At 50.9% G+C, this 23,110-nt stretch overlaps 10 protein-coding genes across 10 annotated transcripts; 8 read left to right on the top strand and 2 right to left on the bottom strand.

Moving 5' to 3' along the window:
- Positions 1-815: 815 nt before the first annotated feature.
- Positions 816-1,847, top strand: ALTATR162_LOCUS7581 (uncharacterized protein; the record flags this gene model as incomplete). The annotated part of the gene is made up of 1 exon (XM_043315209.1): positions 816-1,847. The coding sequence occupies one exon, from the start codon at positions 816-818 to the stop codon at positions 1,845-1,847; it is 1,032 nt and encodes a 343-aa protein (XP_043171144.1).
- A 410-nt stretch (positions 1,848-2,257) lies between these two features.
- ALTATR162_LOCUS7582 (uncharacterized protein) lies at positions 2,258-3,306 on the bottom strand (the record flags this gene model as incomplete). Its single annotated transcript, XM_043315210.1, has 3 exons — positions 2,258-2,825; positions 2,878-3,010; positions 3,063-3,306. The coding sequence occupies 3 exons, from the start codon at positions 3,304-3,306 to the stop codon at positions 2,258-2,260; spliced, it is 945 nt and encodes a 314-aa protein (XP_043171145.1).
- Positions 3,307-3,501: 195 nt separating this feature from the next.
- On the top strand, positions 3,502-5,162 carry ALTATR162_LOCUS7583 (uncharacterized protein; the record flags this gene model as incomplete). Its single annotated transcript, XM_043315211.1, has 5 exons — positions 3,502-3,648; positions 3,737-3,933; positions 3,982-4,666; positions 4,720-4,926; positions 4,980-5,162. The coding sequence occupies 5 exons, from the start codon at positions 3,502-3,504 to the stop codon at positions 5,160-5,162; spliced, it is 1,419 nt and encodes a 472-aa protein (XP_043171146.1).
- Positions 5,163-6,144: 982 nt separating this feature from the next.
- Positions 6,145-7,428, top strand: ALTATR162_LOCUS7584 (uncharacterized protein; the record flags this gene model as incomplete). The annotated part of the gene is made up of 5 exons (XM_043315212.1): positions 6,145-6,163; positions 6,215-6,221; positions 6,282-6,337; positions 6,388-6,503; positions 6,556-7,428. 5 exons carry the CDS (start codon positions 6,145-6,147, stop codon positions 7,426-7,428), a joined length of 1,071 nt encoding a protein of 356 aa, XP_043171147.1.
- Positions 7,429-7,908: 480 nt separating this feature from the next.
- On the bottom strand, positions 7,909-8,563 carry ALTATR162_LOCUS7585 (uncharacterized protein; the record flags this gene model as incomplete). The annotated part of the gene is made up of 4 exons (XM_043315213.1): positions 7,909-7,976; positions 8,030-8,094; positions 8,145-8,203; positions 8,255-8,563. The coding sequence occupies 4 exons, from the start codon at positions 8,561-8,563 to the stop codon at positions 7,909-7,911; spliced, it is 501 nt and encodes a 166-aa protein (XP_043171148.1).
- A 605-nt stretch (positions 8,564-9,168) lies between these two features.
- Positions 9,169-10,831, top strand: ALTATR162_LOCUS7586 (uncharacterized protein; the record flags this gene model as incomplete). Its single annotated transcript, XM_043315214.1, has 2 exons — positions 9,169-9,826; positions 9,876-10,831. 2 exons carry the CDS (start codon positions 9,169-9,171, stop codon positions 10,829-10,831), a joined length of 1,614 nt encoding a protein of 537 aa, XP_043171149.1.
- A 669-nt stretch (positions 10,832-11,500) lies between these two features.
- Positions 11,501-12,861, top strand: ALTATR162_LOCUS7587 (uncharacterized protein; the record flags this gene model as incomplete). The annotated part of the gene is made up of 3 exons (XM_043315215.1): positions 11,501-11,626; positions 11,676-11,761; positions 11,811-12,861. The coding sequence occupies 3 exons, from the start codon at positions 11,501-11,503 to the stop codon at positions 12,859-12,861; spliced, it is 1,263 nt and encodes a 420-aa protein (XP_043171150.1).
- Positions 12,862-18,468: 5,607 nt separating this feature from the next.
- On the top strand, positions 18,469-18,984 carry ALTATR162_LOCUS7588 (uncharacterized protein; the record flags this gene model as incomplete). The annotated part of the gene is made up of 1 exon (XM_043315216.1): positions 18,469-18,984. One exon carries the CDS (start codon positions 18,469-18,471, stop codon positions 18,982-18,984), a length of 516 nt encoding a protein of 171 aa, XP_043171151.1.
- Positions 18,985-21,187: 2,203 nt separating this feature from the next.
- On the top strand, positions 21,188-22,372 carry ALTATR162_LOCUS7589 (uncharacterized protein; the record flags this gene model as incomplete). The annotated part of the gene is made up of 1 exon (XM_043315217.1): positions 21,188-22,372. The coding sequence occupies one exon, from the start codon at positions 21,188-21,190 to the stop codon at positions 22,370-22,372; it is 1,185 nt and encodes a 394-aa protein (XP_043171152.1).
- Positions 22,373-22,604: 232 nt separating this feature from the next.
- On the top strand, positions 22,605-22,979 carry ALTATR162_LOCUS7590 (uncharacterized protein; the record flags this gene model as incomplete). The annotated part of the gene is made up of 2 exons (XM_043315218.1): positions 22,605-22,742; positions 22,797-22,979. The coding sequence occupies 2 exons, from the start codon at positions 22,605-22,607 to the stop codon at positions 22,977-22,979; spliced, it is 321 nt and encodes a 106-aa protein (XP_043171153.1).
- Between the last annotated feature and the right edge of the window lie 131 nt (positions 22,980-23,110).

The raw sequence follows: 23,110 nt of genomic DNA on the forward strand, positions 1-23,110 counted from the left end.
GCTTGAGAATGACTTGTTAGACGAAACACCATGAGGCCCAACACTTGAACTGTAAGCAATGGTTGGGGAAAACTCTCGATTTGGAAGAGGGAACAGTCTTGAGCTGCACCTACAACACCTACGTATATGCATTAGCGCCACGCAGAACCAACTCACATCTCCCCTTCTCCGCTTATCCGTCGGGACCAGTAACTGCATATACAACTTCGCGTTCGGGTATCAGTTGATCTGTCCCCCAGACTGTACAAATGGAATGAAAACTAAAGATTGCACAGCTCATTTGCGATAAGTAGATCCAATCAACGACTCCGCCGGCCGAATTGGGAACAAATGAACACATCATCAAGGCAACAAAGGTAATAAAACAAATAAATTTGCTCTAATCCTCGTATGCCGTCAGATCTTCGACGAAGCCTATTTCCTCCTCTTCTCCCCCAACTTGAGTTAGGCGTCGAATCAGCGAAGTAGATTTTTCAAAGTTTCAGTGATTTGTCGATCCACCAAAGAACCGAGACTTCTGCTTCACAACAATATCTGTGATATTAAACCTCAAGTTTGCTTGTGAGAGCCGTCGTAGTTGGACATCTGAGGCTCGAGAAGCGGGATGTTGTAGCTTGGTCAAGCCGAGAAAGCTTCATTCAGAAGACAACATGGTCTTAGTCATCAATCAATCCCAACACGGAAGGTACATAACCATAACCATTACGTCGTGACTCAAAAGTTTCCATAGCTACTTAACCTTGAATCTGGGAAACACCAGCTGTTTGATCCTCGCTATTGCTTATATGCCTAGTCTCTCGGTACCAAGGACAAAGATGGAGGTCCACGCCCACGCCGCCTCTTCGCCCATCCTGCAACGCGCTCTTAAATCCGCTCTACCTTACAGTATCAACCTCGTCTACAGGGTTCAACACCCCAACCGGACCGAACACGCCCACATAATTGCCACCTTCTCTCCGTCAGCCACTCAAATCCCAGAGTGCTGGGCAGCAGCATACCTTGATCGTTCAATGCGCCCAGAAACCGAGCTATGGATCTTCAGTAGCGCAGAACAGCCTCGTCACTCGAATTCAACACCAGAGTTTCATCAAGATAGTAAGAAGGCGGTGTTGGCATTAATAGACTACATGGCTACACTCCCCACTCCACCGATACGCTCCGATAACCTGCCTGCTCTGGAGCTGGCAAAGCAGCACGAAAAAGAACACCCAACTCCACCAGCTTCCGGCGCATACGAACTCTCACCAGGAACATATATGCGACATCTACTCATGCCAAAGGTTGTTACGTTGGGAGCGTGCCATAGCAACGTAGTCCAAATCCTCCGCGAAGCAGGAGTCCTACGAGATGAGCTTCCGGGCCCCGATGCTGAGCTAAACAAGTTCTTGTTCAAGCTTTCTGATCTACCGGAGACGCGGGAGCTGCCAAAGGGACTGCGATGGGGCGAGGTGCGCGAGCAAGATATTGATCTTGTCAAGGCCCGAACATCTATTCCACGTACGACGAAGACACTCATGTCACTAAAGAGCGTGGGTGTATTTGAAGAAGAATCAGATACTGCGGTAGCGTGGACATTTCTTGGATTAGATGGATCCCTTGTTACCTTACATACGGAAGAAGTGCATCGAGGCAAGGGCATAGCCAAGGCCGTTGCAGCGAAGCTGTTTCGACAGCATGCACCAGGATTAGCGATAGACGACGACGGGAATGCATGGTCGCATGCGGACGTGTACATGGGCAATGCACAGAGCGAAAGCGTGTGTAGAAGCTTGGGAGGCAAGGCGCTGTGGAAATGTTTCTGGGTGCGCATAGATCTAGAAAAGGCGGGAGGTCTGGCGAAGGCTTGATCAGCCGCAGTTCAATACATATGCATCACCAGTTTGTAGAACATCGAGGTACGCAAGCTAGGAGTAGATCTGTTTCAAAGTCAGTTTCGAGCCTTGCCATAAGTAATGAACGAGTGACTTGGAAGAAGGGTGCTCATTAAAAAATTAGAGTGTTGTTGTTGTATTTTTGATCCTCACCGAGGAATCTCAGGGTTAAAAAGAAAATAATCATAGCAGTGCGATAACGTAAAGGGTATGGGCTTACCTGAGATATGTCTTGACACGGATGCTTTGTGAGCATCACGGGCATAACATTTGTTCGAGTTCATCTGATCGTATTGTCGTTGACTGTCTATATCATGAAGACGTGCTTCGACAGGCCGTAGTCATGTCGATACCTCTCAAGAAATGTCATCGCAAACGTGAGGAGCTTAGTCAAAGAGACCGAAGCCCATGTCGTCATCCTCAGACTCCTCCTTCTCCTCTTCCTTGGCCTCCTCCTTAGCAGCAGGGGCGTCACCACCAGAGGGAGCAGCAGCGGCAGGGCCAGCGGAAGCGTACTTGTCGGGGTTGGCGATGCGGTCCTTGAGCTCGGAGATCTCCTCCCACTCGTAGTCGGTCTCAATGGCAACAGAGAGAACCTTCTTGTAGGAGTTGACAACGGAGTGCATGACAGAAGGCAGGGTGGGGAAACCGGTAGCCAGAGAGATGCTGGCAATGGTGGCGATGGCAGAAGAGAAAGCCTTGAGCAGCTGGGACTCCTCAATGTCCAAGACGGAAGCATCGAAGGTCTGGCCGTTGTCGTAGATCTGGTAGATACCCATACCGTAGGTGAAGGGAGAGATGTTCAACAAGTTGAGCAGGGTAGCCTCGGAGGCACCGACCTTGTTACCAGCCTCGATGAGCTTCAAGTCGGTGGTGATTTCGATGGTACCACGGGCAATCTTGGTGGGGACACCGAGAGCCTGGAAGAAAGAGGTCTTTCCGGGTTCCATACCACTGCCATGTGTCAATTGTTTGTTCCATATGTATGCGCAAGACATGTTCTTACGTGTTTCCGGCGGGAATGTAGACATCGCCGGGGGCGACGGCACCGGCACGAGCGGGAGCAGCGACACGGTTGGAAAGAATCTTCTCACGGGTCTCCTTGAGGTCGGCGTTGGTGAAAACGAAACCGACGTTGCCTATACTATTGTCAATGCCGTGCGCGGCAGTCGCGTGGATCGGAAGACGTACCCTTGACGTGGGGAAGGAGACGCTCGTACTCAGGGTAGTCGTTGATGAGACCCTTCAGAGCACGGCGGACCATGGTGTTCTTTCCCATGAGAACGACACCCTCGCCGCGGAGCGACTGACGGATCTCGTGCATCTGCTGCGACGAGACATTGTCGACGGTGACGATGAAGATGCTCTTGTACTCCTTAAGGAGAGCCTCGAGCTTCTCGAAGTAAGCGGCCTTGGATTCTTTCTTGCCCCCCATTGTGTTCGGTGACGCAAAGGGATGTTTAAGGTCTTAGTTTTGGTGTTGTTGATGGTTTGAGGAAGAGAAAGTTTGGCCGGCGAAAATCGAGGTCGTCTGCTGTGGGTGGCCCCTGCTCGCCTAACGCGCTAGCGCATTCTGAGCCTCACAGAAAAGTAGTATCAACTCCACAAGGCAGTGTCCGACGCAAACATCATGTCTGTTCCATACCAGTGTATTGTGGCGCGCAGCTCAGTATCCACAGAAGACTGGACGGTCTTTGGTGCGAGCGGCTCCAAGATCATAGTTCAGTCCAGTCGTGGAACAACGACGACATGGCCACAGCAAGACGCTCAGATTGAAGTGAGTGATGGCATGATAAACACAATGTGTTCATGTTGTGGCATTTGGTGTGGTAGTGGAAATGGTTGCATATCGCTAACACGAGCAGGATCAGCAGGAGGGCGATTCCGAAGAGCGGCCAGGAAAACGTATCAAATTGGAACAACCTATAGAGCAAAAGTCGAATTTCTCCAGTCTCATCCTTTCGAGTGATGGAAAATACTTGGTGGGCATCACTGGCGAAGACAAGTGTATCCGCGTCTTCCAGATTGATTCCCAGAATCGGCTACAGCAATTGAGCGAAAGGTAAGAAGTACGACAGGTTAGACCAGTCCAAAATTTGACATGAACAAGGTGCATGTCAAGACGACCTTCCTCGATCACTCTCACTTCCGATAACGCGGCTATCTTATGTGCCGACAAGTTTGGCGATGTATACGCACTGCCACTTCTTCCGTCGCTTGACGACGATAAAGTAGAAGAGCAATTCGAAGCACCGGCGACTGAACAGCCGGATCAGAAAGAATGGGTGCCTTCCGCTACTACCCTGACTGTTCACTCTGGTAGAAATAGGAAGACTCTTGAAGAGCAGCTCAAGCAGAAAGCAAAGGGGCCAGCGAGGTCCAAAGAGCCTATGCGATTCAAGCATGAGCTGCTCCTCGGCCACGTTTCTATGCTTACAAATGTCGCCTATACAAAAGTAGATGGCCAGAGCTACATCATCACAGGAGATCGGGACGAGCATATCAGGATCTCGAGGGGCCCGCCGCAAGCACACATTATCGAGGGCTTCTGCTTCGGCCACGAGGCATTTGTGAGTAGACTTTGCTTCACACAGTCCAGTCTACTTATATCTGGTGGAGGCGATGATCACTTGTTTGTATGGGACTGGCAAAACTACCTCTTGAAGGAGAAGTTGGCTATTCGAGATCTTGCCTTTGTTCATCTTCAGGGACGTAACTTGGTTCCAACAGGAATAGAGTCCGCGGCTTACAAGATCGCGGTCTCGGGCATATGGAACCTACCAAGTAGAGACGGGGTGAGTGTCGCTAAGAGCCCGAGTGCTTCCAGCTTCCATCTGACTTTTGGCAGGCCGAGACCGTCCTTGTGGCGTGCGAGGGTGTACCCGCGCTGTTCAACTTCACACTAGGTGGATCCACTACGGGATACCCCATTCCATTGAACGGCAACGCGCTTGACGTTGCCATCATTCACACCTCTACAGGTTCGTTGAAATTGGCCGTTTCGATCGACAACGTCCAGAAGCCAGGCTCAACGACCGAAGTTCGGGAGGACAAGGTACGCAGCCCGCTCAGCAGCACTTCATGGACGACAACTAACATGTAGACCAGGCGCCAAGACTGCAATGCCTCGCTAGACAGCAAGACGGTGGATGGCACGAAGATGTAGAGCTGTCAAACACGTTGAAGAGCTTCGAACAGGGTGGTGACAACCTGCTCGCAGATGACAAAGCAGTGCGAGACATGCTCTACAATGTGGAGAATCTTAGGAAGCGTCCAGGCGCGGAAGATTAGATAGCAGCGTTGCAAGACCACAACGGACTTGAAGTGCTCACTCCCAAGCGCGGGGCCGATATACGAAGATAGAAAGTGAAGCGTGACGTGTGCGGCTCCAGAACGTGCATGAACTGTAATCATTCAAACACTTGCCTCTCCAGACCACGCCCCATCACCGGACGAACTTGCAACAATTCGGACGGTACTCCTGAACAGCTTTGCCGAGGCATCTGATTCGGGAGCTGCATCGTGTCGCGCATAAGCGTGTCAGCATCGGACATTTGCGAGCGAGATGTGCAAGATGCGTGGACTGCGTGGAACGTGGGTCTAGTACAGGTCGATTTCTAAGAATGACACCCCGGCCGCCGATGGCGTAGATCTAAAGCAAGCAGCCGACTTTTTTTCTTTGCAAGCAGAAATCTCCCTCCGTCTGACATGTGCTGCATTTGCAAATAAGGTGTGTTTTGCTGTCTTGCTCTCCTTTTCCCATTGCGCTGGCCTCGTTTCCATCTTGGATTGCATATATATTGACTGCAACTCAGAGTTGAGCACGATCTGCATCTTGAAAACCCCCACCACGCCTCGGCTCGCCGTAATCCACCAAATATCGCGGAACCTCCGAAGCTAGAAAGACGACGCCCACTTATTGCGAACCCGCTGCGGCAACATCAAAACCGTTTTTCCCACTCCTTCTCTGCCACTTGGTCCCTCTTCCATAAGGCACCTTCTGCACCGCCGAAGCTCAGTCTTTATACCTCCACATCGCATCCCACTATCCCGCACACGACCCACACGCCCGCAACCACATCTTGCACGCAAGACGCGAACTTTCGCACACGCCGCCAAAGTGTTCGCATCAATCTTTCGAAGGGCCTCTTCTCCCCGCAACTTATCCTTATTCTCCGTACCCATCGCTGCTGCGGCATCGCATAATCAGCGCGTATCACCAGTAGCGGGGCTTTCGACTGCTTCGAGCTTTTCAAAACTACAGTCGCGAAACATGCATTCAAAACTAGTCAGTAAGTTGCGTCCCAGTAATCTGTGATTGAATCAGTGCTAACAGTTTGCAGTTATTGGGTAAGTTCTGCGATCGACGGCGCCTGTAGTCTCTTCTGAGAAAGATGCTAACATACACAGCTCGGGGCCAGCAGGCCATACCGCAGCTATCTATGCCGCGCGAGCGGATCTGAACCGTAAGACATGGTCCATGGAGCACTCTTAGCCACATGCTGACAATACATAGCCGTCATGTACGAGGGTTTCATGGCTCTCGGTATCGCCGCAGGTGGTCAATTGACCACGACAGACGAAGTTGAGAACTTCCCAGGCTTCACCAAGATCGGAGGCGGAAAGCTCATGGTTAGTAACGCTACGCGACCGCCACGCGCCAATTAGTACTAACGTTATACAGGAACAAATGCGCGAACAATCCGAAGCCTGTGGCACCGAAATCATCTCCCAGACCGTCGCGAAGGTCGACCTAAAAGCGCGCCCATTCAAGTACTGGTTACATCCCATGGGCGATGAGGAGGAGATCGAGGAGGAGGAACACACCGCTGATGCTTTGATCATCGCAACCGGCGCAAAGGCCAGGAGATTAGATCTCAAGGGCGAAGACAAGTACTGGGGTAACGGTGTATCCGCATGCGCTGTATGCGACGGCTCCCTGCCGATGTTCCGTGACCAGCCATTGGTCGTCATTGGAGGTGGTGACTCGGCAGTAGAGGAGGCTCTGTACCTCACCAAGAAGGCGAAGAAGGTTACCGTACTCGTACGAAGAGACCAGCTACGCGCCAGCCGAACGAACGCCCGCCGATTGACAACGCACCCCAAGATCGAGATCATGTACAACACGAGCGCGAGCGAGATCAAGGGCGAGGATAAGAAGAACGGCTTGATGACGCATCTGGTGGTCAAGAACAACACTACAAAGGAGGAGCAGACTCTCGAAGCAAAGGGTCTGTTCTACGCTGTCGGACACGACCCCGCCACAGAGCTGTTCAAGGGACAGCTCGACATGGACGAGGACGGCTACCTGATCACCAAGCCCGGAGAGGGTCTTACAAGTGTTGAAGGCGTTTTCGCAGCTGGTGACGTCCAGGACAAGCGGTATCGCCAGGCCATCACCAGTGCAGGATCTGGCTGCATTGCCGCTCTCGAGGCGGAGAAGTGGCTTGCCGAGCAAGATGACAGCGTCGGCAACGAGCTCGAGACGGAGAACCAGGCCGAGAAGTCGCAAACAAACGGCGTCGTTCCCGAATACCGCTCCAACCCTCTCCTATAGACGAAACACGCACCACATCATCACTATCACAAACCTAGACCAGGTTTAGACCATTTATAGTATACCTCGCATGAAAAGGACATGGGCATCTCATTGTTTAGCGCATCTATGGAAGGCATGGGGACCATATATAGACCTCGGCAATGGGCGGTGAATTTCGAATAGAATCTTGAGCGGTTGATTTAGGGTTTTAAATAGAGCAGACACCTGGCAATGAATGTCTTTCAAGTGATATATCAAACAGGTATCGTGTTTTGCGACTGATTATCCTTCCATATGCTCGTTCTGGTACTAGAGAAGATCGTTATATGATAGAGCAACGCATTGAATGCATCGTTGGTGGAGTACATATTTGGGGGCTGGACGAACGCATCAATCGTTGAGGCAATAACGTTGGGGTATCAGTACGTGAGAGTCGACATAAGATTGCTGATTGCGGTGGATGGTGAGCAAGGTAGATGACGCCTAGGTTGATGAGCATCAACGACCAATACCGTTGGCTTTGAGGAGGTTGAGCGCACTTTCGAAGGCCTTGACCACGCTGACATCTACAGCATTTTAGTTACGTGGAGGTGATGAAACAAGACAAGGCAGATCGTACAGTGATTTCGCTTTTGCTCTAGTTCCTCTTCAGAATTCTGGACATACGTCATGCGTGTACGAAGCCTGAGGCGAATGGTCAATAGGTCACACGACTTTCCAGAAGGCATATTTACCTTGAGTAGGTCCGACCCGTCTCATGCTCATTTCCTGAATTTGCCCAGATACGGAAGTACTGGGAAGGTGATCAGTAACGCTATTGGGAAAGGGATAGCGATAGTAGTACAGCCATAAGACTCTCCCATTCCTGCATCAGTTCTGATTCTTCGTTGTGGCAACCCTCCATGGCCTGATGGTACCGTAGTTCCAGATCCTCCCAGTCAAAGTCCTTAACTCTGTCTGCTGGATCAGTATCGTCATATTCCGGTTGCTCTCCAGTGGCTGCATCAGTCTGGTCGTCGACCTCATCTTGCGTGCGCTGAGCTGAAGGTGGGCGCTCTGTCTCATCTGAGCTCACACGTCTCATCGGCGGCCGCACGGCCTGAGCATCCTGAGTGAGGGACGGCTCTGACTTGAAAGCCGGACCTGTATCCATTTCGGTGATGTATGATAAGCGAGTCAGTATTGGAGGCGAAGAAGGAAATGTTGGCAAAGTGTGAGACGGGAGTGATGATTCGGATTCGTTGTCGGAAGTTCTACTCATTCGCGATGCCTTTTGCGGCGGTCAGTGCTGGAGGTAAGTGGAATGATCAAGACCGCGTCTTATTATCATCAAGAAGATGTTCAACACGTCAAGTCAGCTTTATCAGACTGAAGGTCTCCAGTAGTAGACGAAGGTGTGTTTACGCAAGTAGACCACGTGCATTAGCGCGATCCGTTTTGGTCAGTCGCGGCATGACGTTGGAAGGAGCGTCTGACTCGCGACTCGCGCCTCTGCCCAAGTACCGCCTCAGTCACACAGCCTTTTCATCCACCTTCGTCTGGGTGCTTGACCTATGCTTTACTACTAACACGAGCGATAACATTCACGCAGCCTAGATATTCACCGGGCACCCTACTGGCTGATCCCCATGGATACATAGGCACTCGCCAACCCCCCCGCGACGAATCACTCCAACCATGGTCTCGCTGTACCTTCCAGACCTACCACCTTACGGCTTTTCTGGAGGCGAAATCACATAGCATAACCTCCCCTCAACCATGGAGTGCGACATTTGTGGGAGAGACGGCAGCCTTGGCCAGCCGCTCCACTGCATGACCTGCGCCCGCTCATACCTCGAACAGCCCCGCATCCAACTCGCGAAGACGCTGATAGACCGCGATGCCGTCGAGAAACACGTCAAGGCCATCATTAATGGCTCGGAAGACAAGGCGATCCAGCATGTATCCCTCGCAGACTCGAAAGGGGGGCTCTTGGTCGACCGGCAAGAGTGTACGAACAATCTGAACTGGCAACGGACGAAAGCAGAGACGGCGGAGATTCAAGAGCGATTAGGCATGATATCAGAGCATGCTGATCGGCTTCGGCAACAAATGGAGGCTACAAGGAAGCAACTCGAGGCGAAGCGCGCGGTGAACGCGCAAAGAAAGTCAGACCTCTCATCTGCCACATACGGCATCGAGTCGCGACGGGCGAATGAACTGGACAAGGTTCAACAGAGGGTCAAGAGGTCCGACTACAACGCAGACAAGATGCATCACGATACAATCGACCTGCGTATGCAGCTATGCACAACTGCTGCGAAGCTCGCCGGACTCAAGATGCAGCGGCGAAAGACTAGAGACGGTGGCATCAAAGAGGTCTTTAATATAGGGCCTGGCACGCGCTTGCGGATCCATGACCTTCGAGATCTGAACGGTATGTTTTTGGTCACAAATATGGAGACGGTATGCTAACCATCCGACAGACGTAGCACCCGACGGCCTATCCGCCTCTCTGGCTGCCGTAGCCCAACTTCTCGTTCGAGTCGCTGCCTATCTCGGTATACGCCTCCCAGCTGAAATCACACTCCCCCATAGCGACTATCCTCAACCTACCATCTTTAGTCCAGCATCTTCATACCAGGGCAAGAAAGTACCTTTCCCTGGCTCAACACCATCGCATTCATCCAGCGCCAGTCCGGAAGCCTCGCGCACGCTTGAGACACGTATACATCTTCCGAAGCCCCGCGCATTATTCGTTGATCGCCCGTTGAGCCACCTCTCCGCCGAAGATCCTCCTGCATACTCGTCCTTCATCGAAGGCGTATCCCTGCTTGCGTACGATGTGGCCTGGCTGTGCCGAACACAGGGCATGAAGGACAGCTTCAAACAGTGGGAAGACACCTGTTCGATTGGTCGCAATCTGTATCGACTACTGATTGCGCAGGAATCATACAATCCCCAACGCCTCGAGAACCCGTTCGACAAAGATATTACCGCTTCAAAATCCTCTAGGTCGATTCTTCGCAAATCACCTGTAGGCTTCGGACAGCTTTCGCATGCCACTTCGCACTCGTTTCTAGGCATCGCCGAGAACGCCCAATACATCAGCGGGTGGGGCTTGTCGCCAACTAAGATTGTTGACGAGTTGAAGGGGTTCCTCCTCGCTGAGCAACAGGCACAAGAATGGGACGTGCTCAACCAAAAGGAGTGGGAAGACATGGAGAATTTGATCGCTGAAGACCCGGTTCTAGTTGGCGAGAAAAGGCGTGGTAACACAGGTCTGGACGATGGACGCAGCTACCTTACGTCTACCACGACGAATGGAAAGCCTTCGCCATCACGTAAAGGTGGTGGTTCTGAGAGCGAGCAGACAGTGCGAAAGAAAGGCATAAGTGGATACGTGAAACTCAAGAGCAGACCAGAGGAGGATCCATACTAAGCATCACCATGATACCCCCAATATACCCATAGACACTTGCGCCCTCATAGACGTATTGATATCTCCACACTTAGACCAGATTATGATGCAAATCACATGTCTCTAAGCCCCAATGCTGAAACGTGCTTACGTATTTTAAATTACATATAGCATCTCGTCCGAACAACCTTCTGTACTTGGTGGCACCCGCAGCGCGATGTGTAATCAACAGCTGCCAAGGCCGTCAGAAGGCGGATCGGAGAATACTATGACACCATCGCCGCTTGCTCACGAAACCAACGCGCGCTGGGCCGAGCTGTACATGCCACGGTTCGAGAGCCAACGCCGGTCTGATTAATCTGTTGCTGAGAAATGTCAGATGTGGAACGGGGCTTGATAGGTATAAGAGGTTGGGAGTCATGAGCAATGGTCTACCATGCTTTCATCTCCACTTTGAAAGGAAATTCTGCCAGAAAGAATTATTCTCATTCGCGCCATCACGGTCGACCGCACCACCGATACAAAGCGCGCTAGGATTTGTCGCTAGAACAATAATTCACCTATAGACGTCAACACCTCGGAAGCTTGAACTCTGTTCTAAATTATTCTACTCTCACTGCATTTTGGAATTCAAGTTCCCTTGTACCACCAAACCGACTCCACTATCCAGAGAGTATTCAGATTATCAACATGACGGTTCCCGAGCACCCCATCGACACCCCGCCACGCGCGCCGTCACCAGTCCACAGATTCGGTACGCTCGCCGTACACGCCGGAAGTCCTCATGATCCCGTCACCGGAGCTGTCATTGAGTCTGTATGTACTTCTGGCGCATGTTTTACATACGTCTGGCTAATCGAGGCAGATCTCGCTCTCTACAACATTTGCGCAAACTGCTGTTGGGAAGCCAATAGGCGAGTACGAGTACTCGCGCTCTTCGAACCCGAACCGGTACGTATCGGCGACACTATTCACGTCCTCAGTGCTAATGCGCTTCTAGAGACAATTTTGAGAAAGCCGTCGCAGCCCTCGAGCACGCCCGCTACGCACTCGCATTCTCCTCTGGTTCCGCTACTACAGCGAACATTCTCCAATCGCTCGCCGCAGGTTCACATGTCGTTTCCGTCTCAGACGTTTACGGAGGAACCCACCGCTACTTCACCAAGGTAGCTCTTACGCACGATGTCAAGGTTACCTTCAGCCCAAGCATTGAGATTGACATCGCCGAGCTTATTCGTCCCAACACAAAGCTCATCTGGATTGAGTCGCCGTCGAATCCTACCCTGACGCTAGTGGATATCCGCAAGATTTCGACGATTGCGCATCAGCATGGTATCATGGTGGTTGTGGACAACACCTTCATGAGCCCGTACGTTCAGAACCCCTTGGACCATGGCGCGGATATCGTGGTGCACTCAGTCACCAAGTACATCAACGGACATTCCGATGTAGTTATGGGTGCTGCGGCCTTCAACTCGGATGAGCTGTATGAGCGTCTGTCTTTCCTCCAGAACGCCATAGGTGCTGTTCCCTCGGCATTCGACTGCTGGCTTGCACACCGCGGTCTCAAGACCCTGCATCTTCGCGCCCGGGAAGCTACCAAGAACGCTACGGGCGTTGCAAAGGCTCTCGAGGCCTCATCACACGTCGTATCCGTCAACTACCCGGGTCTGCCTTCTCACCCACAACACCACATTGCGCTGAAGCAGCACCGCGATGGAATGGGTGGCGGTATGCTGTCCTTCCGTATCCAGGGCGGCCACGCAGCTGCAGAGCGCTTCTGCCAAGCAACCAAGATCTTCACACTCGCAGAGTCTCTAGGTGGAGTCGAATCGCTCGTTGAAGTACCCAGTGCCATGACACACGGCGGTATCCCCAAAGAGCAGCGTGAAGCTGCTGGTGTCTTTGACGATCTTGTCCGCATTAGCTGCGGTGTTGAGGATGAGATGGATCTCGTTGCGGATGTGAAGCAAGCGCTTGAGCAGGCGGTTGTTGGCCCCAAGATTACCAACGGAAAGACCTCTAACAATGCTGCTCCTGCTGCGCAGTAGTTTGTCGGTCAGATTCTCTGGACTTGTAAGGGGCGAAAGAAGAAAAATGCTTCTATGAGCATACATGGGTAGATGGCGTTGTTTTGGTATGGGCTTATGACCCTTATGATGGATATGATATCAGCGATACTCTCAATCGAAAAGCGAATTCTGGTGCTCCGACATGGATGTAATACACGTGTTCATGCCTGTGGACTGGTGCTTTCTCTGCTTTCAAACGCTCAGCTTCAGTTTCATGCCCATAAAGCCTCACAGTTGAGAGGACTACCCTGCCACGCCCCAGCAATTACCGTACTCGCCACGCCACTGTCGGGCTGTACCTAGGTCGTGATATACTTCACGAAAACAATTTCCGTACTCTTCCGCAACGTCCGGAACTGAGAAATACAACTTCAACGTCTTACATGTATTGGTTTGTAGCTGATTTCTGCTGCTCAATACAGAGTGATATTCTTAAGTTGTTTTGTGGAATATTCCATTTGAAATCCCTTTCTATATGGTACCGCGTGAGTTTCGAAAGCTGCAAGTGGCTTATCGTCTAAAGCACATCACAGAATCACGAGAGGCGATCAAAGTGTGGCATCTCGCACACAGTGGCTGTCTGGATTAAACACAAGTATACATTGCGACCGATGCGCATCTTCATTGTTTACGTAGCAGCAGCTAATATTTAATCAGGCCAAGCAATCGCCAGATCAAGATTCGGTATTAATGTTCAGTCCATATTTCCTACTCCAAACCCATCCGAAGAAGTGGGCCGCCTCCCTCACCAGCTGCTGGCACGCAACTAAGGTGAGCCAAGGTCTGATACAGACCTCAGATTCATCTCCTTCGATATCACTGACAGAAATCACGAACGATTCCGCACAACCGGAGCGTCTACACTAGACGCGAGGCGTCTCATAAGCTCGAGGATGTGAACGCTGATATATCCTCCCCACCTTTCCTCTCACACCGAGACGTATGATTTTCGATACGGCCGAGTAAGTGTAAAGAGAAAGCAGGAGCGGGTGTGTTACTGTCCTCGAGCACATTTGCTCTTACTATGACAAGGGAGACGGCATGGTTGTGTTGCGGATCACACAAGTTCGCATCTTGCAGCCCAACAGATAGGAATGGATTTGGACAAGAGACAAATCCTAGCCGCACGCTCTATTACCCTTGTTGGCAATCGAAACCCCTCGGGTCTCTTTCACTCTACCAGGCAGGCGTCGAGATCACAGATATAGCCTCTGTAGTAGCTCTCATCGATACACAGGAGCTCGCTCGCTCGTTGTATAAGGCTGACAAAGCTGGTTGAAATGAATCGCTGAGGAAGTGATCCCGCTTGATGGGCACGATGCCTAGGAAAACACATGGTTGTGGGAATGATGCTGCATGGATGCTGTGTGTACGTCTCAATCTGACGAAACCACTATGTGAGTGCGATGAGGGAGATGAAAGTTTAGAGAATATTGAAAGCGAAGGACTGCTGGAGAGTAAGATAGGAAGCAAACGAGGAAGGAAAGCAAAGTGAAGGTGGAAGGTCTTTAACCTACATTACAATCATCTAACTATGAAAAATCTTCGACACATACTATCGTCTCTCGTTTACATTACTAACTAATTGAATACATGAATCGAAGTTTCCCGAGCTCTTCAAACACCAACACAGACGTTAGTCTCTGCCCACATGGTTTGGCAGTTTGAACCGACTCCATTGTTCCACTTGACAAAGTTGGCAAGAGTGATTTTGTTGTAGCTGATGATCTGCTGACAAGTGACGCCTTTGGCCACGTAGTGGAACTTTTTACAGTTGGTTACCATACCAGGTTGGATGGGCTGAGGGGTCTGGATACCGTTGCCAGCAGGGGTGGTAGTAGTAGTAGTAGTAGTAGTAGTAGTAGTAGTAGTAGTAGTAGTAGTAGTAGTAGTAGTAGTAGTAGTAGTAGTAGTAGTAGTAGTAGTAGTAGTAGTCGGCTTCTGGGTAGTCGTAGAGGGGGGGTTACCGCCGATGAGGCCAACGCAGACATTCACACCAGCTTGCATGCCGCGGCAATCGCTGCCGACGGTGGGATTCCATGTCACAAAATCCACGAGACTAATCTTTTGGTAGTTTGTGATCTGGCTGCAAGTCACGCCCGATGCTACGTAGTGAGATTTGTTGCAGTTGGTGACCATGCCTAGCTGGGTAGGTTGGGGAGTTTGAATGCCATTTCCCGCGGATGTAGTGGTTGACGGTTTAGCGGTCGTGGTGACGGGGGTTCCGCCAATGACACCAACACAGACGTTGACTTCAGCCCACAAGCCGGAGCAGTCGTTGTTTACAGAAGGGTTCCATTTCGCGAAATCAGCAAGGCTAATCTGCTGATAGCTTAGGATTTGGCTGCATGTTACACCTGATGCAACATAGTGAAACTTGTTGCAGTTGGAAACCATTCCGGGCTGTGTGGGCATGGAAGTGGCAATACCATTGCCGGCCGTGGTGGTGGTACTGGCCTTGGTGGTCGTGGATGAAGCACTCGTGCTCGTAGCAAAGGTGATAGTTGTGGAGAGGATGGCGGTCGTCGTCGTCGTCGTCGTCGTCGTCGCCGGCGTGATCGTTGCAGACGTAGTTGTGGCCACGGAAGTGGTAGTTGTAATCGGATCGTCAGTGACGGTGCCGATCACGCAGTATTCGTTATTGGAATCCAGAGGGGGGCAATTGATACCGGGATTCAACCGCTCGAGCTCGTCAATAGCCATAGCTCAGATGGCTGCAAAGCTCTCACAAGTCGCACCGTTATCAGCCGTAGTGGAGAATGCACAATCAACAGCTCGACGAAGATGAGCGGGCCATGCTGAGGCCGATCCTGCAAGAAGACCAGTGGCAAACAAATGTGTCAGATGCATGTCTGAGGGGGTTTGGAAGTTCGCAATATTGCGGAGAAAAAAATTTGTTGAAACGAGTGTAGAGTAAAAGAAGGTAGGTGTCCTGATGGCAAGATGCAGACTCAATTACGCTCCAAGCCATAGTTCGTATACTCTTCGTCGAAGTCTCTCGCTCTCTTGCTTGCCTTTTCCTGTTCTAGCGTTCAGAGAGCCAGCCGGCAGGCCATTGTTCCTGACCGCGGCCAGCATAGTTGATTGTGGGAAAGGCTGACAACGGGCGCGTGAAAGTAATTCGCTATGTTGGTAGTGAAGCCGCAATCGTGCCGCCTATGGGACGATAGCCTACTTATCCCTGCATTTGAAGCTGCTGCCAGAACGCTTGGGAAATGGCCCGTGAGTGGGAATGTCAAGAACAAGAAGGTCGGCTCGGCTCTGGCGGAAGTGCAAGCGAAGGCACGGATGCCAAGCGGGTGCCAAGGCAGTTCAGCCGCAAGCGCTGTTGCAACGCAGCTTTATTGGCCACCAGATGCTATCAAGCAAGGTATCTTGCATGACTACCCAAAACATTATATCAATCCTTCACTTGTAGCCTGAATCCTTTCCTTCATGTTTCTCCGTCCTGACGTTTCTCCCTAATCTTCCCAACATCGGAGCACTCCTCGCTTCATATCGCTAACCGCCTTTTGCCGTTCCTGTCAACATGCAGGCCGCCTTGCTTCTCGCCGCTTGCGCAGGGGCCGTCAACGCAGCCCTTGGCGTGATGGAGATAAACCTCGCCTTTCCTCGTAACGAGACCTGTGCTCTGACGCAAATCTTTCAGTTACCATTGCTATCCAGAATTCTGAGTTAGCGTCATTTGTGAACCCTTAGCTAGATATCGGCCTCACGAACTTGGAGATACAGGCTGGCAGAGACCTGTTCTACGGCCTGAGATGAGGGAGCTTCTCCGTTAGCAACCCTTATCAGAAACTCAAAACCTTCTGGAGCTTTGTCGACTCCAGCTCCGACTCTTTGCCACCTCAAGATCGACTCAGTCGCTGCTTCAAGCTTTTCCTCATCCATGATTTCCCTCTACTGTGAGGCGACTCGAGTACCTGGGTCCTCTTGTCCCGCTGATGATAGGAGTGTCGCTCAACGGCTGGTTCGCAGGGGTGCGGCGGGTTTAGCAGCCGCTTTGGGGGGCTTTGGGCCACATGGTAGTATGAAAAACTGCATAACTACATAGTACATAATTCTCAGTCGGCCATCGCTTAAATTCCACTTGAACTATAAGCGGAACCCAGGCATTCCGTTTCGATCTTTTCTCCGTTGACGTTGAGTAACAGCTAAGCAACGACTAAGGGTTACAAGGCGTTTGCCGCCTGGACCATGAGATCTGCCCCTCTGCATGGTCAATCTATCGGAGTGCTAATTTCCTATATAGGACTTTTGTACAGGCACACTGCATGTGTGATCGCAGGAAGGAGAGTCTTGTACGGACCTGCAAGAATCATTCCCCAACCACAGATGGCTTGCGTGGCTTGATACGGGGCCTGTTTGGTGATGGTCCTTCGGTAATATGTGTAGGATGCGAGCCCTTAGAGGTCTTCGTAGGCTACCATCCGGTCAAGTGGTGACGTAAAAGGACCTATTCAATTAAAATCACGTAAGAGGCGTCCTATGGATACATTTCCCTCCTTTACGTCTGTATGGCTGCTGCCCCTCCTGCTGTACTATCTCCTTTATACTCGTATAGTTGTCCTACCTCTCTCACGCGCTAAAAATCGTAGGAGTGTAGAACTGTACTAAAACACCCTATGTAGGATGCGGAGGCATGTATGATAGAAAGAGAACTTACTAGAAAAGCTGTTTTCCTATTCCTACCCTGCATTATCCTGCACCTTAACGTTCTAAGGTCTTCTATCTATGCACATGAATCGCCTTTCTACTCCTAACTCACCTAAAACACTATTGGTTTGCTTTTTATTCTACGTCCTACACGAGTTGTGGAACATCACCAAACAGGCCCTTGATTAGGACGGATCCAGATGGTCATCTTGCGGATTTCTAAAATGTAAGTCACAGGCCCTGACATACCAAGAAACCACTACTGCAGGGTCTCGCAAGCTCCAGCGCTTCGCATTGCGGTCCGTTCATGTGGCGTGGCGGCTCTCACGGCATCAACCCCTGCTATAGTCTACCCTTTGGATCCCGCCTGTGGGTCCCCGCCCTGGGCGAGCTAGGTCCAATATCGTCCAGAGCTCAGACTACCTATTTTACCCACCTACAAGCTTTCTCTTCTACTAGGCATAGAGCTTTCTTCGCATTGTCCCTATTGCCCGCTAGTCCTTCCAATACCAAACTCGCTCCGCTGAACCAGTTTCTTCCATTGCGCTGTCACTCCATCACTTCTCCGAGTTACTTGCCTTGACGCCACAATTCCTTCTACACCGTTCTTTTCTCGGCAGTCTTCCGGCCATCGCCCGCTCCTAAGTGTACATTATCTCTTGGGTTGGCTCGTTCTTCGTGATCTGCATAGGGGCTGTTAATGCGGCCGCCAGCGATTCCTTGGGCGTTGTTGAGGTAGACCTTGTGTTCCCCCGCAACGACACATATGCGCCAGCGCCATATGTGCCTATCGTCTTTGGTTTTCAAAACACCGAACTCGCGCCACTACTCAATATCAGTATCGAACTCCATGTCTGGAATGTGACCAATGGGTCGACCATCGACCAAGGGAGCTTCAGCGACTTTCATGATGACCTGAGATGGACAAACATGTCCAGCACCGACCCTTACCTCAAATACCGCCACTACGATCAATTCGATACCGAGGGTATCTGGAGACTAGTCTGGACTCTGTCCTGGTCCAATTGTACCCAGGAGCCCTATTGGACAGGGACAAATCTAACTGGCTACATGCAAAGCTCGGCAATCACATTTACCACCAAAAAGTCGGCGCAGGATATAGATCTTGTAACTGCAACAAAAGACCAGAACTGCAGCAAGGATCAGGGAATTGCCCTCAAGATCATGGATGCCGAGGAAGTTTCTGACAGTGGTGGACGCTGTGCAGCAGTGGCCAACTATACTGTCACTCCCAATCCTTGTTGGGTCAAGATCGATTCTGCCGCTGCTTCAAATATATCAGCCTCTTTACCAGAACAACTGTGCTCTCGTCGTAACCCACCAGTCGATTGCCCGTCCGACAAGAGTGCCGCTCAACAGCTGCTTGTTGGGGGTATGGCATGCTTGATGGCTACGTTTGGAGCGTTGAGCTACTTTCTCATGTAAACATATCCTGGGTTGAGGAACTGGGGGAAAGTGATATATTTTTGCTTTAAAGTGGAGCAAACAAAGAAATCTTTTTGACTGCTCGATCAAATAGAGACTTGACTTCTCCCATTGCCTTCGGGGTGCTTGAATCCACGTCTGTGATTCTTAACATGCCTCTGCTCTGTAGCAAAGCCTTCGTGTGTATACTACAACAAACCAGTGAAGGCCATGTCCCTCGACCAGCTAATAGATGGCTTGACTCATTTCCACGGCCCAAATAGCTCCAAGAGTTCCCTTCAGGCAAGATCGAATGTACTTTGCAAGTCCATCGTGCCTTCACAATGAAGAACTAGCGCAGGGCAACACAGAGACCCACATTCCGAGCTAAGCTAATGAAGATTTGCCTAAAAGTCGAGTGGTGCTCCTAATGTCAGTATGAACTATACAGGAATGTGGTATCATTTATAATAAAGTGTGAAGCTCGGTGATGAGTTGCCCTCGAGGGTGAATCCTGTGGGATCTGTAACGGCCGCTCGGTTTAACCCAGGCGTTCAATGTGGCAAGGGGAGATAAAACGACGGCCCCAGAAGGACTATAAAGACAGTCTCATTGCGCTCTAATCCAAGAAAGTATCGTCGAAGGTCACTCTTTACTGTCTTCTCGTTGGTGTCCAAAGACCACAATCTACTCGTTAAAGCCTCTCTCAGAGCGCTGTGACATCATGGTAACTTTATCATGGCTTACAGTTGCACTTGGGGCGATTTCTCTTTCGTCCTTTACCGAAGGGGTTTTCGCGACGCCAAGCAACCCCTGTCCTGAGCGATGCAGTATTCCTGGACCCAACTCAAGAAACTGGTCCGTCTATCCAAACTTCAGACAGATCAAGTTTTGCCCAGAGACGTTGTTTTACGATTTTTCTCTCTACAATAATGTCGACGATCAAGCGGAGACTCACCGCATACATGCGTGCTCGTCATTCGGCCCGGACTTTTCCACACTTCCACCAGATGCCTCAACGGCTAAGGTTGCCTCTGTCGAACCTGCGAATGTTCACTTCGAAGTTGGATAGTGGGAGGAGGACTTCGGTTTCGCACCTTCGAGTCTGTGTTCTGTACTCAAGCAAATGCGCCAGTATGTTGACTACGGACATGGGGTTACGGAGAGACCCCTCATCATGTTCGGGCAGTCTGGACAAGCTACTGTCGGCCTCTACATTGGCAAAACCTGATTAACAAAGGGATGGCAGCTGCCCTGAAGACTTTCGAAGACAATCTCGGGAACCTCAATGTCTTTGCTCCAGGCATGGCTATGCAACTCTGCGGACCCGGGCACGACAGCACACACATCTTTGGAATTATGGTTACCAGCAACGCCACCTTTACTCCTATTCAGGAAGCGATTAAAACCTGGACTAACGCAACATATCTGCCATTCTCAGGTTCTACCAACTTCTCCGGTCAGGCGACATTCCTGACGCCGCTCTTAGCCATGAATGGCACTACTAACGCAACCATGCCGAATAACGCGACGAGCCTGCAAGCGCAGAAACGACATTCTCGGTATCTTACGCACCATGCTCACCACAAAGCACTACACTTTCATGCTCTGCGAGGCTATTCAGGTTGAATCCGGAGACAGCTGTGCGGCGTTGGCGACCAAGTGTGGTATAACGCCTACCGAATTTACCAAATACAATCCCGGGTCAAGCTTTTGCGCCAAATCGATACCCAAGCAACATGTTTGTTGCTCTAGCGGAAGTCTTTCGGACTTCAGCCCTAAGCCCAACACGATTGCTCATGTCATGCGTACCAAGTCAAGACTAATGACAACTGTGACAACCTTGCTGCCGAATACAGTCTCACCAAGTAAGATCTCGAGGACTTCAACGAGGAGACCTGGGGCTGGAATGGCTGCAAGCTTTTGGTTATAGATACAATCATGTGTCTGAGCACAGGAACACCACCTTTTCCTGCCCCGATCGCCGACGCAGTATGTGGCCCCCAGAAGGCCAGGTTCGAAACCACCGACTAGTGGCGGAAATATTGCTGATCTCAATCCCTGTCCTTTGAATGCTTGCTGCAACATCTGGGGCCAATGCGGTATTACTAAGGAACTTTGTGTCGATACGAACACTGGAGCTCCCGGAACTGCAGAACCGGGCACTTACGGTTGTATCTCCAATTGCGGTACCGACATTATCAAAGGCAGTGGGAACAGAGGGATGAAGATTGCATACTTTGAGGGTTACGGCATGAATCGAGAGTGCCTATTCCAAGATGCCTCCCAAATCGATACATCGCAATACACGTATATCCATTTTGCTTTTGGCACATCGACTTCCAGTTATGAGGTTGAAGCTGGTGATGAGTTATCCACGTACAGCTTTGGAGAATTCAAACGCATTAAGGGAGCTAACAAGATTTTCTCTTTTGGCGGCTGGGCTTTCTCGACCGAGCCCGCGACATATTCGATCTTCCGTAACGGTGTTACATCCGTCAACCGCCTGAAGATGGCTACTAATGTTGCTCTCTTCATTGAGATGCATGGCCTTGACGGCGTCGACATCGATTGGGAATACCCGGGAGCTCCTGACATTCCCGGCATACCCGCTGCTAGCAAGTCAGACGGCCCCAACTACTTGGCTTTCCTTGCCGTTCTGAGGAACCTGTTGCCCTCATCGAAGACTGTTTCTATCTGTGCACCGTCTTCGTACTGGTATTTAAAGCAATACCCTATTGCGAGCATCGGCAAGGTCGTGGACTACATCGTTTACATGACCTATGACCTGCATGGTCAATGGGATGCAGGCAATGCACATTCACAAGAAGGATGCGACACAGACAACCGCCTACGTAGTCAGGTTAACCTGACAGAGACTAAGCAATCTCTAGCCATGATTACCAAGGCAGGTGTCCCCGGCAACAAGGTCATCGTTGGCATAACTAGTTATGGGCGTTCCTTTAGTATGGCTGAAGCCGGATGCTGGGGTACTAATTGCTTGTACACTAGGAGCCAAATGAACTCGGATGCGACCAAGGGCAAGTGCACCAACTCAGCCGGTTACATCGCAGATGCTGAGATTGCTGAGATCATCGAAGGAAAGAAGAGAGCAGGTCGCGTTGTTAAGCAATTTGTGGATTCTAGCAGCAACAGCGACGTTTTGGTCTACGATGATACCCGATGGGTCAGCTACATGAGCAGCAAGACCAAGCAGACCCGCTCAACCTTGTACTCGGCTTGGGGATTAGGCGGTACGACCGACTGGGCTAGTGACTTACGAACCTACAACGACGTCCCGAAACCGGCAAAAAGCTGGGCAGAATTCAAGATGAAGGTCAAATCCGGAGAAGATCCCAAGTCGGAATTCACGGAATGGCGACTGGATCAACCACGACTGCACGGATAAGTACATTGTATATCCACACGACTACACATCCGCTGAACGCTGGAAAGGTCTGGACGCAGATGGTGCGTGGAACGACATCGTCAGAATCTGGCAAGACACGGACCACAATAGGGAAGATATGACTTTTTCGGCGTCCGTTGCAAACACGCTCAGAATTAGCGCAATGGATTGCAGGAAGCTCTTGTCTAGTTCCATGTGTTCGGCGACCGGGGGTGATGCGTGCACCAACAGTATGAATGGTCCATTTGCAGGGGTCGCAGGGGCTCTCATCTTCGAGTCGATGGTAGTCATCCACAACATGTACGCGGATTATCACACTACTCTTTTCAATGTCGCCTCGACTGTCTGTATGAGCTTGGGTGAACTGATAGTAAGCAACTTATGCTCAAACTGTGCGTGAAATAGATACTGACTCCTGCAGTAGGACAACTTTGCGCCGATAGAAGAGGAAGACGACACTATGCTCCTGCTCCTCATCGATCTCATCACCCTCGGAACCTTGTCAGCTGCTGGGCCCTTTTTCAACAACGTTCTCAAGAACACGCCCTATTTCGTTGAGAAGGGTGGTTCTGCATTCGACAACGCGAAGGATACTGTCAAGCAATAGAGTCTTCATAGATACGAGATGCACCGCGATAGTGGAGGTAGAGGTTTATTGCCTTGTAAGACTAGAGACGAACCGCTGTCGAGCCACAACAGCGGTAAGGTAGGCTAATATACTGCGATTGCTTGGCATAC

Source organism: Alternaria atra, assembly GCF_907166805.1.
Source record: "Alternaria atra isolate CS162 genome assembly, contig: 28, whole genome shotgun sequence".
Classification (NCBI taxonomy): domain Eukaryota; kingdom Fungi; phylum Ascomycota; class Dothideomycetes; order Pleosporales; family Pleosporaceae; genus Alternaria; species Alternaria atra.